Source organism: Sphaeramia orbicularis, unplaced genomic scaffold, assembly GCF_902148855.1.
Source record: "Sphaeramia orbicularis unplaced genomic scaffold, fSphaOr1.1, whole genome shotgun sequence".
Taxonomy (NCBI): Eukaryota; Metazoa; Chordata; class Actinopteri; order Kurtiformes; family Apogonidae; genus Sphaeramia; species Sphaeramia orbicularis.
In genome coordinates, this window is record NW_021941470.1 from 333,941 (window position 1) to 352,441 (window position 18,501).

General features: G+C 41.3%; 1 protein-coding gene across 4 annotated transcripts; it reads right to left on the minus strand.

Annotated features, from left to right (window-relative positions):
- Positions 1 to 1,122: 1,122 nt before the first annotated feature.
- LOC115415925 (diphthine methyl ester synthase) lies at positions 1,123 to 16,785 on the minus strand. Of its 4 annotated transcripts, none has more exons than XM_030129608.1 (8): positions 16,530 to 16,785; positions 12,408 to 12,532; positions 12,216 to 12,324; positions 5,803 to 5,923; positions 2,537 to 2,576; positions 2,051 to 2,154; positions 1,624 to 1,853; positions 1,123 to 1,451 (listed from the first exon to the last, which is right to left on the minus strand). In XM_030129608.1, exons 1-8 carry the CDS (start codon positions 16,662 to 16,664, stop codon positions 1,449 to 1,451), a joined length of 867 nt encoding a protein of 288 aa, XP_029985468.1. In that variant the 5' UTR covers positions 16,665 to 16,785; the 3' UTR covers positions 1,123 to 1,448. The 4 variants fall into 4 exon arrangements, with proteins under 4 accessions (XP_029985468.1, XP_029985465.1, XP_029985467.1 ...); XM_030129605.1 differs by having other exon boundaries at positions 1,123 to 1,445; positions 1,616 to 1,853; XM_030129607.1 differs by having other exon boundaries at positions 1,123 to 1,438; positions 1,612 to 1,853.
- Positions 16,786 to 18,501: the final 1,716 nt, after the last annotated feature.

Here is an 18,501-nt window from a genome sequence, read left to right on the forward strand (position 1 = left end):
TGGCTTTGTTCTGATCTGCCTTTCACCTGTTCATCTATAATCAGTGGAACCAGAGAACGTCCTGTGTGTTTGTGTCCTCACAGCAGGTCTGGGTCCGGGTCTACCAGGAGCCGGTCTGAGGTCTGCTGGTTCATTCTCTGGTGGGTCATCCTCTGATGTCTTCAGTCTGTTGGTTCATCCTCTGGTGGGTTGTCCTCTGCTGGGTCATCCTCTGCTGTCTTTAGTCTGTTGGTTCATCCTCTGGTGGGTCGTCCTCTGCTGTCTTCAGTCTTTTGGTTCATCCTCTGGTGGGTCGTCCTCTGCTGTCTTCAGTCCGTTGGTTCATCCTCTGCTGGTTCATCCTCTGCTGTCTTCAGTCTGTTGGTTCATCCTCTGCTGGTTCATCTTCTGCTGTCTTCAGTCTGTTGGTTCATCCTCTGCTGGGTTAGACCGTTTCAGCTTCTATGGGATGTTCATCACTTTCAAACCTCAGGACCCAAAGCTCCGCCTCTAACCTGGACTGAAATAATGATCTTATCTGAACCAGGGTCAGGTCAACATTCAGCCCAGGAGGTTAGGAATGGTACCGCTTCTGTTTCAGTTCAATTATGACATTAAAGGTGCTGGAGACTTTCATTGACCAGTTTTGCCTCAGATCTGTCCATCCTTAGTCAGATCCTCAGTTTCATTCGTCTGTTCGTCTGTCTGTCATTCCTCAGCTGAATGTCTTCCTTTACAGTGAACAGTTTATTAGTTCCATCCACCACAAACAGTCCATGTGTTTACATTCAGACCAGGAGGGAACTGGGCATCTTGGAAATTTTCTTGTTGCGACGTGCATTGTGGGAAACGGAGGCTCGTGATGCTGCTGCTGCAGGCGGCTGGGATGTTTGTGCAGAATTACAGATTCATGATACTGAGGATCTGACTGAGGATGGACAGATCTGAGGAAAAACTGGTCAACGAAAGTCTCCAGCACCTTTAAAAACAAGAAGTGTCTGAATCTGTGATTTTTAAGTCAAAGGTGTAATACCACTGACAGCCACAGGAGGACACTGTCCACTAACATCTATAGACAAACACTGACCTGGACCGACCTGGTCCACCTGGTTCAACATCAGAATCAAACTCTTTCTTTCTTTCATCATCTCTTTTTATTGTCATCATGGTTCTTCTAAAATGTAAAACCACTTTGATCCAAACTAGCATTTAGCATTAGCTCAGCTGTGGCCTCTCCCCCTGCCCATGTGTCCTAGACTGGTGTCATGTGACCTGATGTGATGATGTTGGTCAAACATGAGCAGAAACAGACGGAGTCTGAGTTAAAAAAAAAAAACAAAAAAAAAACAGGAGTCTGAGTTTAGATCAACAACAGAAACAAAAAAAACAAAACAAACAGAAACAGACATTTGGTTCCAAGCATCCGTCTGGACTGGAGGACAGTGGACACATTCAGCCTGTCCTCAGGTCTAAGAGGTGTAGGTGGACCCGTCCTCATGTAGGTCCTCAAGTCTAGGAGGTGTAGGTGGACCCGTCCTCATGTGGGTCCTCAGGTCTAGGAGGTGTAGGTGGACCCGTCCTCATGTGGGTCCTCAGGTCTAGGAGGTGTAGGTGGACCTGTCCTCATGTGGGTCCTCAGGTCTAGGAGGTGTAGGTGGACCCGTCCACCATGGTCAGGTGTCCCAGTGCTCCTGGTTCTGCGCTCAGTCGGAGCATGTCCACCTCTAGGGGGTGGAGCTGACCTGTGACCACCAGTGAATGGAGCGGAGCGCCCAGGTCACATGACTCCAGCTGACGCAGCGTCCCCGTGCGGATGCTCTGGTCGTCAGAGCCCAGCCTGGCCACGCCCACACACACAGTGTCCTCTGTCAGACCTGGAGGGGGCGGAAACAGGGATTCTGTCAACAGGTTGTCATGACGACAGTTACAGGGAGCGGACAGATGGACATGTGGATGGAACCCTGAATGTCCACACATCTACTTCCGTCCAATCGGATCCCAGTTTGTCCTCATGTCTTTAAATCTGTTGTAAATCAGCCAATCAGAGCCTGTCTGAGCAGCTGTCACTCACCCAGCTCCTCCCCCTCGTCCCTCCTCCTCTGGATGATCTGGATCAGCTGACTGGCCGCCTGACACACCGTCATGAAGCGAGGCGGCTCGTAGATTTTCTTTCCCCTGGAAACAAACATTTGGACAGACTGCTTTAGGAACCCACTGGGTTTCTGGAACCAGAACAGAACCAGAATAGAACCAGAACCTACTGATTCTACAGAACTCTTTAATGGGTTTCTCTCAGATTCTACAGTTCTGTTTCATCTGTGTGAAGGATCCTGTCAGTCTGAACCCTGTGGGCGTGGCCTCAGCGGTCCCACCCTCTAAAGGTCAGAGGTCGTCCCTCTGTTCTTCCACCTCTGCTGGATCAGGATGAAACTACATGAGCTCATCCTGCAGCAACGCTACCGCACGCGCTCAGTGAGGTTCACCTCAGGCCGCCGCACGTGCTCAGAAACAACTGATGGGGCAGTGTGACATCATGATGACATCATGTGGGTCTTACCTCATCATGTTCTCGATGGACTGTTCTTTAACTTTAATATCTGGAATAGACAGAAGAGGAGGGTTAGGGTTCAGATCCAGATTATAGCTTATCACCAATTAATCAACATCGGCCAATATGTAGCTGATGTATAAACTTTTTTTGCTGCGTGGAGATTCTGTCACTCACTGCTCCTCTGTGTGTGTGTGTGTGTGTGTGTGTGTGTGTGTGTGTGTGTGTGTGTGTGTGTGTGTGTGTGTGTGTGTGCGTGTGTGTGTGTGTGTGTGTGTGTGCACTGCCTGGAGAATAAGAGGAACTTTAAAGCGAGTTACTTTCATTTTCACTCCTGCTTGGACAATGACGCTATCACCCCACACACACGATCACATAATCACAGAGCTACCGCCCCCCCCCACACACACTCTGACAAGGATGGACTGCTCACCCCCCCTCCCCACTCCAACCCCCCACCCTTGCAAAAATCACAGACCGCTACCACGCGCTCTGACGAAGATGGATAGCTAAACCCCGCTCCCCCACTCCGAAAATCACGGACCCCCACATCTTATGCAGTATTCACCCCCCCACACACCCCCCTGTCCGTGCACTTCCTGTCTCCCTCACAGTTTCATTCTGCAGACAGGTCTGGGTGTTAACAGTGTAGGGGAGACTGGGGACAGTTGTAACATGGGTCAGTTGTAACTCTTGCTATTGCTCCGATCTGGAACTACTTAGGACTCACCTAATTCACTCTGCACATGCTCAGTTTAGTCCTTAGTCCACATGGGCAGTTGTAGTGCCATGAGGCAGACACATCCACATTTATGGGTGAAAACATCATTTTGTGCTCAGTCAGATTTTTTGCTCTAATTATTTTTGGGATTGCATAGTTTGCATTTGAAAATTGTGTCAATTATATTTGTGAGATAAACACAGATTTATGCACCTGTTTATCCACCTGTCCACAATTATCTAAAATCAGATTATTATATCCTGTGGAGATCAGTGTTCTTATATCATATATTGGCCAATATATCGGTTATCGGCCGATATATTGGATATTGGCTTTTTTTTAGCCCCCAGTATTGGTATTGGCATCGATCCCAAAAGTCCCATATCGGTCGGTCAGATCCAGCTCAGAGTCTGAGACGAACTAGAGCAGAGTTCAGATTCTGATCCGGTTTGTCTGTGGTCCTGGGATCTGGTCCTGGTTCTATGAAGCCAGGGCCTGGGTCAGGTTAGAGGTCTGAGATCCACAGACCCGGTCCTGTTGGATCCACATTGGGGACCCGGTCCTCAGACAACCCGGGTCCACCTGAACCTCCGGGTCCACCTGAACCTCCTTTGTGGTTTTAATGCCTTTGTTTCCTCTGATGAACATGACCCAGACCAGCTCAGACCTCCTGGTCCCACAGGACCAATCCACAGCTGGGACGGGGTGGGGGTCCCAGGGGGGGTCTGAGTGTGTGGTGGATGGGGGCCTGGTCTGGTCCTGCATAAACAGACACCTGGTATCACCACAGGACCCAAACCTGACCCTGAACGCACCGTGACAGAGCTGCATTCAGGGTCAGGACCAAGATCAGGACCATATTTTTCTTCATTTTCATAAGTGAATGTTTGGTTTTTCCATCATTAAATGAAAATGGAAAAAATAATTCTAGTCTTTTTTTCTTCTATATTTACAGACATAAAAATTCAAATCCATTATCTGTCAAAAACAGACCATAATCATAATAATAATAATAATTAAAACCGCAAGCGGTGTTAAGGCCCTCGCCCTCCCGCACGACCGCCGAGGACACCGACAGTAAGAGGACAGCGTATCGTGGGCTGGATCTGACATTCTGCCAGTTACACACAGTGTTATACCTATGAAAACGACCGCTTCATCACAAGATCATCACAGCCACGCCCAACATTTGATCAAAAATGTAGGTGATCACTTTTGATCACACTTGTGTAGGTGATTTTCACCCAGTTTGGTCCAAATTGGATGTAAACCCTAGGAGGAGATGAGGAAAGGATGAGGGGTGGGATTTTACAGGTCCACACTTCCATCCAATATGGCCGACTTCCTGTTGGGTTTAGGGCGGGGCCATAATGTAATTTTTTACTTGTCCTACCATGGGCTAATTCTGGACCAAGTTTCATCTTTCTACGCTGAAATTTTTTTGGGTGGGTTCCCATCCGCGCAATGTATTTTCATATTTTGAGGGGGCGTGGCCAAGTCATTTTTAAATATTTTGAAAATTCTTTTTGCCGGAAAATTCTACTTTTCCACAGTGTAATTTTCAGTCTGTGTACCATAAGTGGAACACAAAGAGTTTTTCAGCAATAACGTCCTTGTGGAAAAACCCCATTCATTTGAATGACACAGTTTTGGTGTTGTCATGGCAACACGATTGTAAAAAGGGGTGTGTCCTCATTGGCTTTTTGATTCAGTTTAGAATGAGGGATGTGTGTGCCAAGTTTCTTGATCCTATGTCAAAAAAAAATTTTCACTCCCATTCAAAAACTGTAGGGGGCGTCAGAGAGCCATTTTATGATCTATGTGTTCGAGTTCCATATCATTGTGTTCAGGTTGTCATTCCGCACAAATGTTCCATTGGGTCCAACTCAATCTGACACTTTCTGTGTGAGATACACACACTTTTATACTTCTAAAAATGGCCGCTTCATTGTGAGGTCATCACAGCCACGCCCAACATTTGATCAAAAATATAGGTGATCACTTTTGATCACACATGTGTGTAGGTGATTTTCACCCAGTTTGGTCCAAATTGGATGTAAACCCTAGGAGAAGATGAGGAAAGGATGAGGGGTGGGATTTTACAGGTCCACAATTCCACCCAATATGGCCGACTTCCTGTTGGGTTTAGGGCGGCGCTATAATGAAATTTTTTACTTGGCCATGGGCTATGTCTGGACCAAGTTTCATGTTTGTACGTGGAAAAAAAATTTGGGGAGAGCTTCCATCCGCGTAATGCATTTTGATTTTTGAGGGGGCGCCACTGAGTCATTCTGTGATATTTTTTCTTGGCGACTTCAAATAACAAAAATTTTCGCCAGGCTTGAACTTTTGGTCAAATAAAATTGACTTTTCGTTAACGTTCAGGCGGTCAAATTTGCATCCAAAGTGGCGAAAGAAAAATAATTTAAAAAAAATAACGGAACCATGTGATTTTAATAGGCCCTCGCCGACATGTATGTCTGGGCTCCGGCCTAATAATAACAATAATACTAATAATAATACTAATACTGTTCGTGTTCTGTGTGTTTCTTACCCAGCAGACACAGGGTGTGAAGTCCAGACTTTCGGTTTTTACAGATTTTGTCGTAAAAACTCTCAGGTTTCCACGAGTCCGTCCAGAAAACCAGAGACACCGTCTCCCCAAAGTTATAGAGCTGAAAGAGCAACACAGAGGTCAGAGGAGTTAAAGGTCAAAGGGGTTAAAGGGGTCAAAGGTCAGGGGGATGTCCAGTTGATTCAGACACTGGTTCTTTTCTAATCAGTGTTTCCAGTTGGATTAACTCTGATGTGAATCCAGTAGAAATCAGTTTCTTCTTAAGTGACTTTATTCCAGAGCCTCACGTGACAGAATGGACAGAAGTGTAAAGGTCAAGCAGAGGTCACTGCCACAATGGACAGAAGTGTAAAGGTCAAGCAGAGGTCACTGCCACAATGGACAGAAGTGTAAAGGTCAAGCAGAGGTCACTGCCACTCAAACCAACGTCAGCACAGTCTTAGTCTGTGTTCACACCTGGACAGTCCTTTGGTTCACTTCTTTCATTCAGATCGAAGGTGGACTTTATTTTTTTCATTTGGGTCAGATCTCATTCCACTTTTTGCTCGTGGACCAAAATGCGTGAACAGAAGCACGCATGTGACGAACTGCGCTGGCATTGGACAGAAAAGTCGGGGGCGGGGTCAATCAGAGACGGCCGGTGTTGATGAAAATAGACGTGGTGGTCCTACATACAGTTATCATTTTAGGAATATTTATTGTATTTTTACAGACACAAATTTATGAAAATAATGTTAACACTTCAGAAAAGCTCATTCAGATCCAGTTTCATAATATGGACATGTGACCAAATGTCAATCAGACATTCAGTGTCCTCATTGGTCCTCGCCTGTCCACAGCTCATGCCTGCTGTTCGCTCTGAACACCTGTAAACCTCGGCTCCTTCCAGAGGCTACGGTGGCTCGTCAAGCACAAAAAGGCGCAAGATTCCTTGGTTTGGTTCGGTTCGAGGTCGGTTCTATTCACAGCAGAAGTGAACCGGCCCAGAGTCCGTTTGGAAGCGGACCCAGACCACCTCTTCTAGGTGGTCTGGGTCCGCTTGTTTGGTTCCAGTCAGAGTTTGCATGTTTGTATTCACACCTAAAAACAAGTCCGGACTCTCTGGGGAAACGAACTGTGGTCCGTTTTAAACGAACCAAACGAGGTAGGTGTGAATACAGCCTGAATTCAAACAGATTCAAATCTGAAGAAACACTGGTTTTCATCTGTTCTTTTTCAATTCCATGAAAACACGACTCATAAAAGTGGAAACACTCAGTGACGTTAAAACCAACTGAAAAAGACCAAAAGTACAAACTGATGCAACATTCTGACGACGACACACGAGGACTGGTCCAATGGCACACAGGGGGCGGGGCCAGCTCCTCTGACAGACACACGGGGCAGGGTCCAATGGGACAGACTCCCGGGGGAGGGACCGGGCAGAAACCTGCTCATGTGCATGCCCCGCCCCCTCATTAGCATCTGAATGACGTCCCAGCGGAGACGCTGCGGTAGCGGCAGGTGCTGCGTTCTGATTGGCCGCTCTGACAGGCGGTTATTGATGAGGCGGCGGTGCATTCGCTGTCCTGACGGTTAATGAGGAGTGAATGACAGATGGGGACTGACCCCGCCCCCTCATGTTTATTCATTTATGGTCTGGAAGAAAACTGAGTTTAGTCACATCTGTGTTTGAGGATTTAATTTACTCTGAACTGAAGGAGTTATATTTACTCTGATTTAACTGAAGGAGTTTTATTTACTCTGATTGAACTGAAGGAGTTTTATTTACTCTGATTGAACTGAAGGAGTTTTATTTACTCTGATTTAACTGAAGGAGTTTTATTTACTCTGACTGAACTGAAGGAGTTTTATTTACTCTGATTGAACTGAAGGAGTTTTATTTACTCTGATTTAACTGAAGGAGTTATATTTACTCTGATTTAACTGAAGGAGTTTTATTTACTCTGATTTAACTGAAGGAGTTATATTTACTCATTTAACTGAAGGAGTTTTATTTACTCTGATTTAACTGAAGGAGTTTTATTTACTCTGATTTAACTGAAGGAGTTATATTTACTCTGATTTAACTGAAGGAGTTATATTTACTCTGATTGAACTGAAGGAGTTTTATTTACTCTGATTTAACTGAAGGAGTTATATTTACTCTGATTGAACTGAAGGAGTTTTATTTACTCTGATTTAACTGAAGGAGTTATATTTACTCTGATTTAACTGAAGGAGTTTTATTTACTCTGATTGAACTGAAGGAGTTATATTTACTCTGATTTAACTGAAGGAGTTTTATTTACTCTGATTTAACTGAAGGAGTTATATTTACTCTGATTTAACTGAAGGAGTCATATTTACTCTGACTGAACTGAAGGAGTTATATTTACTCTGATTTAACTGAAGGAGTTATATTTACTCTGATTTAACTGAAGGAGTTATATTTACTCTGATTGAACTGAAGGAGTTTTATTTACTCTGATTTAACTGAAGGAGTTATATTTACTCTGATTTAACTGAAGGAGTTTTATTTACTCTGATTGAACTGAAGGAGTTTTATTTACTCTGATTGAACTGAAGGAGTTTTATTTACTCTGATTGAACTGAAGGAGTTTTATTTACTCTGATTTAACTGAAGGAGTTTTATTTACTCTGATTTAACTGAAGGAGTTATATTTACTCTGATTTAACTGAACGAGTTATATTTACTCTGACTTAACTGAAGGAGTTTTATTTACTCTGATTTAACTGAAGGAGTTTTATTTACTCTGATTTAACTGAAGGAGTTTTATTTACTCTGATTGAACTGAAGGAGTTATATTTACTCTGATTTAAGTGGAGTTTTATTTTACTCTGATTTAACTGAAGGAGTTTTATTTACTCTGATTGAACTGATGGAGTTTTATTTACTCTGATTTAGCTGAAGGAGTTTTATTAACTCTGATTGAACCGAAGGAGTTTTATTTACTCTGATTTAACTGAAGGAGTTATATTTACTCTGATTTAACTGAAGGAGTTTTATTTACTCTGATTTAACTGAAGGAGTTTTATTTACTCTGATTTAACTGATGGAGTTTTATTTACTCTGATTGAACTGATGGAGTTTTATTTACTCTGATTTAACTGAAGGAGTTTTATTTACTCTGATTTAGCTGAAGGAGTTTTATTAACTCTGATTGAACCGAAGGAGTTTTATTTACTCTGATTTAACCGATGGAGTTTTATTTACTCTGATTTAACTGAAGGAGTTTTATTTACTCTGATTTAAGTGGAGTTTTATTTTACTCTGATTTAACTGAAGGAGTTTTATTTACTGTGATTGAACTGATGGAGTTTTATTTACTCTGATTGAACTGATGGAGTTTTATTTACTCTGATTTAACTGATGGAATTTTATTTACTCTGATTGAACTGATGGAGTTTTATTTACTCTGATTTAACTGAAGGAGTTATATTTACTCTGATTTAACTGATGGAGTTTTATTTACTCTGATTCAAATGATGGAGTTTTATTTACTCTGATTTAACTGATGGAGTTTTATTTACTCTGATTTAACTGAAGGAGTTTTATTTACTCTGCCAGGAGGGACTGGGAACACTGGGACGTGTGTGTTTGTTTGTGTGTTTGTTTGTTTGTGTGTGTGTTATTGTTTATGTGTTTGTATGCGTGTTTGTGTGATTGTTTGTGTGTGTGTTTGTGTGTTTGTTTGTGTGCGTGTTTGTTTGTTTGCGTGTTTGTTTGTGTGCTTGTGTGCATGTTAGTGTGCATGTTAGTGTGTTTGTGTGTGTGTTTGTGTGCGTGTTTGTTTGTGTGTTTGTTTGTGTACGTGTTAGTGTGTTTGTTTGTGTACGTGTTAGTGTGTTTGTGTGTCTGTGTGCGTGTTTGTGTGTGTGTTTGTGTGTCTGTGTGCGTGTTTGTGTGCGTGTTAGTGTGTTTGTTTGTTTGTTTGTTTGTTTGCAGGATAAGTCAAAAAGTTATGGAATTTGAAGAAAGTCATGAAATTTTCAGTAAATGTTAATACTGGCACAAGGAAGAAACCATTACATTTGGTGGTGATCCAGCTAACGTTAGCTAGCTAGCTGTGTCTGTTTTGAACCTGTTTCCTCCTCATGCCGTCCAAACTCACACAGAACTGGAACTAAAAGCAGATCTACTGAACTCACATGTTCTAATGTTAGTGTGTGTCCTCAGTTCCTCCAGTATCAGTTCTGCTGTTCCAGCGTCTGCCTTTGGACCTTCTACACCAGGGCTCTCAAACATGCGTCCTGGGCCCACATGCAGCCCACCAGAGGGTCCAGTCCGACCCCTGGGATGAGTTTACAAAATGCAAAAATTCCACAGATTCATTTTAGTTCCGGTTCCACATCCAGACCAATATGATCTGAAGTCAAACATCCAACAAAAAAAAGAAAGACTCCAGATTTTCTTCCCAGTTTGATGTGAAAAAAAATATTATGTCTATAAATATTAACAACTTCAAATTTGTTTCTTTGTTTAGTGCAAAAAATCACTTTAAATTCTGAAAATCTTTCCATTTCCAAACTCTCCTGTACCAATAAAATGTGACTAACCTGAACAAATGTGTCCAACCTGAAATGTCTGTATTAAATTCAGTCCAGTTTGAACTCTTTTCTTCCTGTTCCTCAGTGTTTAGTGTCTTTGGAGATCTGATCCAGAATGCACATGGACTAATGAGAAGTGGAGGAAGAAGACTGAGAAAATTACACTGATTTTACTGAAGTAATGTCAGTTTTTTCAGGCTATTCACATCTTTTTTGTTTGGATAGTTTATAAAAGTAAGTATTTTCATCATTTAATGTTTTTTTTTTCTTCACTCAAACATAGACATAAATGTGCAGTTGTCATTATTTCTCGGTTCTTCTGTTCTTATTTGGTTGGGTCCACTGCAGATCAAATCAGACTGAATGTGGAACCTGAAAGAACAGGAGTTTAGAACCCTGGTTTACACACAGTCATATGTTAAGTTCCAGCACTAGAACAGATGGAACAGCATCAGGACAATAACAGCAGAACATAAGTAGAACATAGAACAAACAGAGTTAATACTGAAGGAACTGATGACACACACTGGAACTAATGCCACCGTTCCACTACATGGAACCGGCTCGGCTCAGTATTCCCTCAGACCGTTTCCATTCCAGGATACTCCAGACTTTCCAGTACCTGGTCGTCATAGCGATGCGGTGCCTTAGTTCAGTGTTGTCTGTTCACAGTTGCTGATAAACTCACTCGTTGCCTGTTGTCTGGTCTGAATGTTTCCATCTTCCACCACAGACTGAATCTGGACCGACCCTGGTCTAGTTCATCTGTTCTCATGTGGATTCATGGAGCCACAGATGGACTGGAAAAGGGCGGGGCACAGAAAACTGTCTGACCAATCAGTGGTCTGCACTGTTATATGTCACAGTTTAGTATCGACTGGAACCTCAGAAGAGGTGGTACCAAAAAACTAGTACCAGGTACCAGATTACAAAAAAACTAGTACCAGGTACCAGATTACAAAAAACTAGTACCAGGTACCAGATTACAAAAAACTAGTACCAGGTACCAGATTGCAAAAAACTAGTACCAGGTACCAGATTACAAAAAAACTAGTACCAGGTACCAGATTACAAAAAACTAGTACCAGGTAGCAGATTACAAAAAAACTAGTACCAGGTAGCAGATTACAAAAAAACTAGTACCAGGTACCAGATTACAAAAAACTAGTACCAGGTAGCAGATTACAAAAAAACTAGTACCAGGTAGCAGATTACAAAAAAACTAGTACCAGGTACCAGATTACAAAAAACTAGTACCAGGTACCAGATTACAAAAAACTAGTACCAGGTAGCAGATTACAAAAAAACTAGTACCAGGTAGCAGATTCCAGGTCCTTTTTCATATCGGAAACACAAAAAGGCCGAGTCCAGTCGAGTTGGGACCATGCAGTGGAAACGCAGCATTAGTGGATCATAATAGTTAACCCAGTCTACCACCTAGCTAGCATTTGGTGGAGCTAATGCTAATGCTCTGGACCCAAACAGAGCCTGTTCTATCTGTAGTATTAGGTCCATCAGATCCAGGCTCTGTGTGGAACCAGGTCCATCAGATCCAGGCTCTGTGTGGAACCAGCTCAAACCATGGATGGAACTGTTGTGCGACCACTGGACGTGGAAAGCAGAGTTAAAAACCAACAAAAACCAGACCGTTCTGATCTAGTTCTATTTTCACTGGTTCTCCGTCCGCTCTGCAGTCCCACACTTCTGCCGTCTGTCATGGAGCTCGTTTGTGACGCAAACAGAGCTGGATGTAATCGAGCAAAGGGTTAATAACAGGGTTAGAACAGACAGACCAGACCACACCCACCTGCAGACCCCACCCACCTCCAAACTCCACCCACCTGCAGACCACAGCAGCCCACGGCGTTCATGATGGAAGCGTTGTGGATGACTTTGTATGGAATCCCAGCATGCACTGCTCTGAGGACCAGGTCACTGTGGGTGGTGGCTCTGAGGGGGCAGAGCATAACACAACAACAAAGACTAGAAAACAGACCCGGGACTAACAGGACCCAGGACAGATGTGGACTCACCCAAAGGGGTCCCCCACCACCAGGAAGGCCACGTCGGTCTCATGGGCGTCCTTCAGGATCTGCTCAGCCCCCTGTTCCACCAAGTCCCTGTCAGCCAGGACCAGAGACCTGCCATAGAAAGACTCCTGGGGGGGGGTTAGAGAGAGAGAGAGAGAGAGAGAGGGAGAAAGGAGAGAGAGGGAGATCATCAGATGTTTCTTCCATTTTCTTTGTGGTTGTTTTCATTTGTTTGTTTTCAGGTAAACCCTCTAACTGAAGGTGAACGGACTCTTTTTCTGTGTCTTTTGTGTCTTAGTTGAAACAGACTGACTGTGAATGTGTTCTTCATCTGGTTTTTTTTCTGTTACAGTTGGGTCATTCCAGAATTGGAGGACATTTGGGCTTCAAAATTCTTGAAAAATAAACCTTCACTTTTCTAGTTTTCCATTATATATTCATCAATAATAGGTAATAAACTATCAAAGGCTTGATTGGCTCAGCTTACACATCAATGGTACAATTTTTATTACATGATTTATTTGGTGTTTGTCATACTTGGTGCAACCCTGTTACCAACACTAAGGAACCTGAAAAAAGTGCATTAATTAATTTCTTAAATGTAATTCGTTTTCCATTAAGTAAAGAAAGTAACATTCTCTCTGAATAACCATTTGGTTTCACATATGACTTGATTTAAATTAATTTTAGCAACTTTCAAAATCTGTCTTGGCCAACTTTTCAATATTGGCATGTTTCACTTTAACAATTTCAGCATTTATTTTACAATATTTACTCTGACACATTTTGCATATAATTACATAAACTCTTTAAAGGACAATGGGTCAAACCCTTCTGAGCTGGGAATGTAATTTATGATTATTTTCAATTAAAATGATATGGTAACAGGGTTGAAATTAGGGTAACAGGGTTGTATGAAGTAACAGCTACATTATTTCTGATTATAGATCATTATATAAAAGTGACAAATGCTCAAAACACCAAAGTATTCTTTGAATAACTTTTAATACTTTCTGTCAGCACTAATTCTCAAATAACCCCCCCCCCCCCAAAAAAAACAAAAAAAACAAAAACAAACAAACAATAATAATAATAATAATAATAATAATAATAATAATAATAATAATAATAATAACAATAATAATAATGGGGGGGCTTATTTCAGGAAAATGTTCACTTTCAACTTTAGCCCTGATTTTCTGATGCAACAAGATGTTCTAAGCACTCCTGTGTATTTTTTTTTTTTTATTTTCATCCAAACACCCCCCCCCCCCCCAAAAAAAAAAATTACTTTTTCAGCCCTGAAAACATGGGGTTTTTGGAAACTTTCAAACCTTCTTCACTTTTGATAAAGTACAATGTAACAGTCTGCTCATGCTGGGCCCTAAATGTTTTTTGTCAGACATGTCATGTCTTCAGAGTGCGTTGCACTACCAAAGGTGTAGAGTCAAGGTGACATTCTAGGTCAAAGGTCACCCAAATGGTCCAAATGCATATTTGATGGAATGAAGCTGTTAATGTGGGTTCTTCCAAATGTTGGGCTCAGGTTCTCTCCTCAGAACACATCTACTGACCACAAACAACTGACATTCAGTCAGACACATTAAACACAACTGTTCACTCATGTATTCTCCACACAGACATGAAAAAAAGAACAAACAGTAGTTTCACATGACTCTGACATTTACATGTATATGTCCTGTTGTGGGTGGTGCAATGGATAGACCTGGTGCCCCACAGACAGAAGGTCCTGGGTTCCATTCTAACACCAGTCCATGGGGGTGGGACCTTTCTGTGTGAAGTTTGCATGTTCTCTCCAGGTACTCTGGCTCCTCCCACCATCCAAACACATGCTCTGATAGGTTAACCGGTTCATCTAAATCCCCCATAGGTGTGAATGTGACAGTGTGTTTGCCTCTATATGTTCAGTCTGTGATGAACTGGTCACATGTCCAGGGTGACCATCAGTAGGCTCCAAGTGACCCCTGTGACCCTAGTGAGGATAAAGTGGGTTCAGAAAATGAATGAATGAATGAATGTGTTTCCCGTCACACTAATGGCAGCTAATTCAAATGTAAAGTACATGTTTTAATATTTAGTCTGTAATGTGTCTTTAAAGGGCCAAAGGCCTTGGGGGGTCCCACCAGGAAACCAGAGGAACAGAACTGAGGACAGATTTGATCAAATGTCAGAATGGTATGATTTTTTGAAAAAAACTAGGCATTTTGGTGACCTTTAACCTACAACATGACCTTGACATTAGACTGTTCACTGTACAAAGTACTCTTACGATACAATCTGGCACTTATAAGATCATGAACTGTCCCATCATGAACAGATTTATACACTGCACCGGACAAAAGAGTGAAGAAGCTGGGAAAGTGGTAATTTTCAGAGTTAAAAAAGTAATTTTCAGGGTAGGGGGGGTTTGGATGAAAATTTAAAAAAAATGACACAGGAGTGCTTAGAACATCTTGTTGTACCAGAAAATCAGGGCTAATATGGTATTTGATATTAAGCCCCCCCCCATTATTAACCCTTCAGGTAACGTTCTCCTGGCTTTACTCTTATGAGCCTCTCTCCACTTTTTTGGTTGGGCACACTGTCCTCTCTCACTGCGGTCTTTTTGAAGCAACTTCTTTCCTGTTTCTGCATCTTTCCTTCATTTCTGTCTTTCTTTTAGTAAACACTGTTGTCTCCTCTGTACATCAGCATCACACTTGGAACGGTGGCATCTCTGCTTTTCAGCAGCACTCAATGGTGGGCCACGCTGTAAGAAAAAAAATTATCTAACTTCATTTAGTGTCCCCTGTTATGAATTGTAACTCATTGTTTATATATAGTTTGATTTAAGTCAAGTTAATAATCCCATCAGGGTAGCTGCTGCAACCATAATCCATTTGGACTACCATTAGGAAATAAAAGGAAACAATACAGTCTGGAAAATTCAGGAATGTGTTTACAATATGTAGATGAACTAAATTCTATCTCAGATAATGTAAATTATTGACTGGAACCATAAATAATAGTTTGTAAAGTCTGAGTAAACTGGAGGAGATGCAACCCTGTTAATGTAGTACAACCCTGTTACTCTAATCACAGTAACAGGGTTGTGAGTAACAGGGTTGTAAATCCAGACTAATGTTAGCTTTTTCTCAGACATAGAAGCTAGCTACTTAGCTAGCTGTTACTGCTGACCAAGAGGACACACTTACTTATGTAAATAAGTAAAGAAAAAATCAAACAGAATTTGTCTTATCCTATTAATATGGGTAACAGGGTTGAGTGAGGTAGAGTGAGACATTCAATCAAGGCTCACAATCTTATGAAAATATGAAAAATAGAAGAGAGGACATACCTTTGCTCTACCCATTCTTTTGGAAGACTGTTTGATGATGTCAGTTCCAGCATATCATGTGATGCACTGCTTTCTTCTTCTTCTACCATGCTAAAAGGTTATGGGTAACAGGGTTGAGTGCATGTTGTGGGACACAGGTTCCATGTATAATAATTATTATTTAAAATATTATGTTAATTTAAAACAATGTTCCTGCAATTACAAGAGACACCAATGAAACTAGTCATACCAAAAAAAGAGATTTAAATTTCATTTTAACTGTTTTATTTGAGATTCAATTTGGTCATCAGGGGGGTGGGACAAGTGAAAAATGTCATTTTAGGGGGTACTCCAGACTTATTTGGTATTTTTAAAACTATTTACAAACATTCTTTTCTCCCAGTTTTTTAGATTTGGTCTCAGGACGAGTTTACACAGAAACTCCATGTTTTAGTATTTTGTACATGGATTATTTAAAATTTGATGGGTGGGACGTCAAATGTCCTCCAATTCTGGAATGACCCAGTTACAGTAAGTAATCTGAGAGTAATGTATCACCAGTCACCTTCATACTCCATCCCATAATATTCTATTACAGCCTGAACTGAAAACAGATCATGTGACAGAATTTAATAAAGAACAGCAGGATAGAAAGAGAAGAGAAGAGAAGAGAAGAGAAGAGAAGAGAAGAGAAGAGAAGAGAAGAGAAGAGCGGACCCCCAGACCCCCAGTGTCCAAACCATCCTCCGTCCAGGACCAGGACCAGGACCAGGACCCCCCCTCCTCACCAGAGCCTCCTTTCCTCCGCTCATCACAGAGGTGTACTCCTCCAGGTAGACCCGGGAACAGGCCTTCACCGCCCGCAGACCCTTCACTGTGATGTCCGTGGGGTCTCCGAGCCCCAGGCCGATCAGGTACAGCATGGAGCCGGATTCACAGATCCGTAGTACCCGGTCCGGTCCGGTCCAAACCACACACACACAAACCCACGGTGAGTTCAACCGCAGGTCTCCGCTTTCACGTGTGAGCTACTAGAGCAGACCAGAACACGACATGCCGTAAACCGTTCATGTTTTGCGACAGAGACGCAGTTGGTGGATGACGTCATTGAATGTGTTTACGGACTTTTTTCTTCCTTAAACTTAAGTTTTTCTCATAAAATTTTCCAGATTCGGACTCAGGATGGAGTGTTTCGCAGTTCGGCTTTAATTTAATGATGCTATTGTGCCGTAAATGAGCAAAAACTGCCGTAATTTGACCTGGTTCCTACTTCCTCTACTCAGTCATATTTGTTTCTAAAACAAATATGACTCAGTCGTCATAATACTACAGCTTGTTTCTTTTCACTTTTTTTTTTTTTTTTTTTTTTTTTAAGGATTTTTTTTTTTCCTTTTAATATCTTATTTTCTGTCAATGGGCTACATCCTTGTTTTTTTCATTAAAATATGACTTTATTTTCATAATATTATTCCACTTGTGTTTCTTGTCGTACTCCAGGGCTGTCAATCTCATGTTAATTCAGTTCCATATTCAGCCCAGTTTGATCTGCAGTGGGCCAGAACCAGTAAAATAATGACTGAATAACCTATAAATAATGACAAATCCAAGTTTTTCTTTTGTTTTAGTACAAAAAAACCCAATTAAATTATGAAAATATTTACAATTACATAACAGATGTGAATAACCTGAAAAAACAGGAATTTCATTTGAAAAATTAGTGGAATTTGAACACTTTTCTGCCTCGACTTCTTATTTCTACATGTACGTTTACACACAGTGTTCCATAAACATTTAGGAACAGACAGAATATTGTTCAAACTGCACATTTCAGGTTGTTCATCTGTGTTTTTATTTATGTATTTATTTGCATTTTATTGTGAATGAATAGTTTTGTAAATGTAAATATTTTCACAGTGTAATGTGATTTTTTTCATTAAAATTTTTTCCACATAATTTTTCACAGTAAATGTGTGTTTGTCATTCTTTCTGGTTTATTGCGTTGTTCTTTTGACTGTAGATCCCACTGGTCTGTATGTGGAACCTGAACCAACAGGATTTGTTCAATCTGGACTGTTCAGGTTCAGTTATGCACTGGGCCGCAATGGAACCTTTTTTTGGGGGGAGGGGGGGCAGATTTGGGCCCCAGGACGCATGTTTGACACCTGTGGTCTAAATGATCCTATTTATCTTATTTTTTCTTATTCATTATGATGTGTTTTTTGTTTGTTTGTTTGTTTGTTTTTTGTTGTTTTTTTAAATACAACTTTTATAGTATTATGTTCATACATTTAATGTATTATTATATATTTTGTGTTGCATTGACTTCTTTTGTTTTCTTTTTTTACTATTTTTTTTTCTAAAACAAATATGACTCAGTTCTTGTAATACTACAACTTGTTTCTTTTCACTTTTTTAATGATTTTTTTTCCTTTTAATATCTTATTTTCTGTCAATAGGCTACATCCTTGTTTTTGTCTTCAAATCTGACTTTATTTTCATAATATTCCACTTTTTTTTCTTGTCGTCCTCTGTTCTTTTGATGTCACAGATCTTCATAAATTCCTTGGTGTCACATGTTCAACTCAGATTCATCCTGTATTCACTCACATGTAAAGATCTTTAACACCCCTCCCATCTCCCCCACCCCCACCTCTCTCTCTCTCTCTCTCTCTCTCTGTCTCGCTCTCTCGCCTGCTCTGGTCCATCCTGTGGTTTCCATGGCGACCGTTGTCAGCAGTTCAGTGTGTGAAAGAACTGAAA

Excerpts from the sequence above, each read along its gene's own strand:
- LOC115415925 (XM_030129608.1), bottom strand. The coding sequence starts at position 16,664 with ATGCTGTACCTGATCGGCCTGGGGCTCGGAGACCCCACGGACATCACA. Across the intron at positions 12,533-16,529 it reads GCGGAGGAAAGGAGGCTCTG|GAGTCTTTCTATGGCAGGTC; the intron begins GTGAGGAGGGGG and ends ACCCCCCCCCAG. Across the intron at positions 1,854-2,050 it reads GGACGAGGGGGAGGAGCTGG|GTCTGACAGAGGACACTGTG; the intron begins GTGAGTGACAGC and ends CGCCCCCTCCAG.